We start from the raw sequence: 2,425 nt of genomic DNA, 5'->3' as shown, positions 1-2,425 counted from the left end.
TTTCTCTTGATTAGCTAGATAATGATTATCCTATAATGATAAATGGTACAATTGTTTTATTCAAAGAATTTGCAAACATATTTCTCCACTTCCGCAGTTCCACTCCGGCGAGTGGCGTGCCCACTGCCCAGTGTACTCATTGCCCGAGGGCCGCATTGGCCTGTGAGAAGGGCATGCTCAGAAACGTGACCTACTCCAAGGAAGCCCCCCCCTCTCTCTCTCTCTCTCTCCCTCTCTCTCTCTCTCTCGTCCTGCGCCCGCGTGCTTTTAAATCGCTGCGAGACTCCAGGCTTTCAGTACCACACCAGCCTTCCTCATTCTCACCTGTATATATATGTACACACACTCACATACATGCAGTCTCACACCCTCCCCCCCCCAGCTTGCTTAAGTTCAACGCATGCCCGAGTCCTTGAGTCGTCGCTCTTTTCCTCCCTTCCATCATAGCTGGGCCTTTCTCTTAGATACTTTTTTTGGTAGATGCTTGTCATTGTATTCTGCTGTAGGGAGAAATTGACAGAGCTCTCTAGGCCTCTAGGCGCCTTCACGTCTCATCGTTATATAGAGCTTGTATCGTCAAGTCCTATGCATTCCATTATGCTCATGAGCTTCTTGAGGGCTTACATTGCACTTCTCTCATCTCTTATCGCCTGAACTAATACTGCATATCAACCCTGGTTAGTGAGTGACATCTCACATCGTTACGCTAGCGACTAAGAAGGGTCTCTGGTAGCTACACTAGGCGGAGGGTTCGATTCATCCTTGAATGCACAGGAGAGGCTTCAACAACTCTGCATTGCTGACCATATATCGGAAGCTCTCGCGGACTAGAAAGTTGGGTGGCATTAGAAGAAAGAGCCGCAACATGCAGTGCTACGTAGGAGGGCGGAGGGGATCAGGGTCGCTCAATCTGGCTGGGGATGCGGCGGAGCCACCAATGGAGCGAATCGAGAGGCTAGCGGGGGAGAATGCGGTCGTGGTGTTCAGCGTCAGCAGCTGCTGTATGTGCCATGTGGTGAAGCGCCTTTTCTGCAGCCTGGGGGTGAGCCCGACGGTGTATGAGCTGGACGAGGAGATGTGCGGGCAGCAGCTCAAGGAAGCGCTGGGCGGCCTCGTTGGTGACCCGGCAGTGCCGGCCGTCTTCGTGGGCGGGAAACTTGTGGGGGGCCTCGATCGCGTCATGGCCACCCATATCAGCGGCGCTCTTGTCCCTCTTCTCAAGGACGCCGGCGCTCTGTGGCTCTAGTGGAAGCGGCCGCCCGTCCAGACCCCTATGAAGTCAAAACTTCTGTTTTTGAAAGCTTCGTTGCCCCAGTTTTGTCTCGAGAGAGGTGGCGAAGCCTTTTTACCTCTCCAGCCCTGGCTTTAATTTCGCGTCTTTAATTACTAGTCATTTTGCGTACCGAGCCACACGGAAATATGAAAGCGCCCCTCTTTATCTTTATATATATATAAATCTCTTACTACACCGTGCTTTTTGTAGATTTGTCTGTCGTTTTGCTACCGGTTCAACGTAACCTGTCTTTTCGCTCTAGTTTCGTGTTTATTTGCGCTCAGCTTTCCTGTTTGCAGGTATACAATATTGCATATTATTCTCTCTCTCTCTCACACACGCTCACACTCCCTCTCTCTCAATAAAACATGGTGATGATTCAACGTGCTTAATAATGTAGCTTAATGTTTTATGTTAATTATCGATTGAATGAAAGAGGAGGAAATTTGGCATGATATTACTCTTAACTTTGTTCAAAATTAAGCTCTGCATATGAGGAAAGTAAAGTAAGGGATGATTAACGCACTACTTACTCACGAAGGCCTTTATCGTAGTATGTATGGATACATAAAAGAGATTTTATCAAAATCTCTACCCTTCCATGGTTATAAGGTCTTATTTTGTTATATATGGAAGCGCAATTCTTAGAAGTAAAATTTCGAGAAATATTATTTGAAGAAAATTTATCCATATCAAATTAGCGTAGTTGAAAATTGGATGTTTTTCTACTGGTATATCTGAATACTTCGAAGTTTTTAGGCCTTGTTTCACCTGTTTTCACCCCGGGCTTGGTTGGCAATTGGTTTTCACTTCTCATAAATTAAAAGGACAAGCCCTTTGAGTTTAACTTGTGTTTTTGACGTGAACCCACAGGATTTGTAACTGTTTAGCTTCTAATCGGTTGCAAGTCCTTATGTTTAGCTTCTAATCGGTTGCAAGGCCTTTGTAATTAGAATTGCAACCAAGAATATACTTTATGACAATACAAGAAACAATTATTCCACTATACCTTTTATCTTTAAAGACACCCGCCTTGTCTCAAGGATATTATTTTGTTTTTAATCCTCTTGAAGTAAACTTGAAAGTGACAGAATGTCACTTGCACAGCATATGTACAACCTCAGAAGGTGAGGAAGTAGATTATATGAAGTG

At 45.3% G+C, this 2,425-nt stretch overlaps 1 protein-coding gene across 1 annotated transcript; it reads left to right on the top strand.

Annotated features, from left to right (window-relative positions):
- Positions 1-380: 380 nt before the first annotated feature.
- Positions 381-1,456, top strand: LOC147617158 (glutaredoxin-C1-like). Its single transcript, XM_086776361.1, has one exon. The coding sequence runs from the start codon at positions 767-769 to the stop codon at positions 1,244-1,246; it is 480 nt and encodes a 159-aa protein (XP_086632487.1). The 5' UTR covers positions 381-766; the 3' UTR covers positions 1,247-1,456.
- The last annotated feature ends 969 nt before the right edge of the window (positions 1,457-2,425 follow it).

This window comes from Cibotium barometz, chromosome 37 (assembly GCF_041138505.1).
Source record: "Cibotium barometz isolate CiBa-2024 chromosome 37, ASM4113850v1, whole genome shotgun sequence".
NCBI classification, from domain to species: domain Eukaryota; kingdom Viridiplantae; phylum Streptophyta; class Polypodiopsida; order Cyatheales; family Cibotiaceae; genus Cibotium; species Cibotium barometz.
This window is presented reverse-complemented; position numbering and strand designations above follow the sequence as displayed.

Excerpts from the sequence above, each read along its gene's own strand:
- LOC147617158 (XM_086776361.1), top strand. The coding sequence starts at position 767 with ATGCACAGGAGAGGCTTCAACAACTCTGCATTGCTGACCATATATCGG.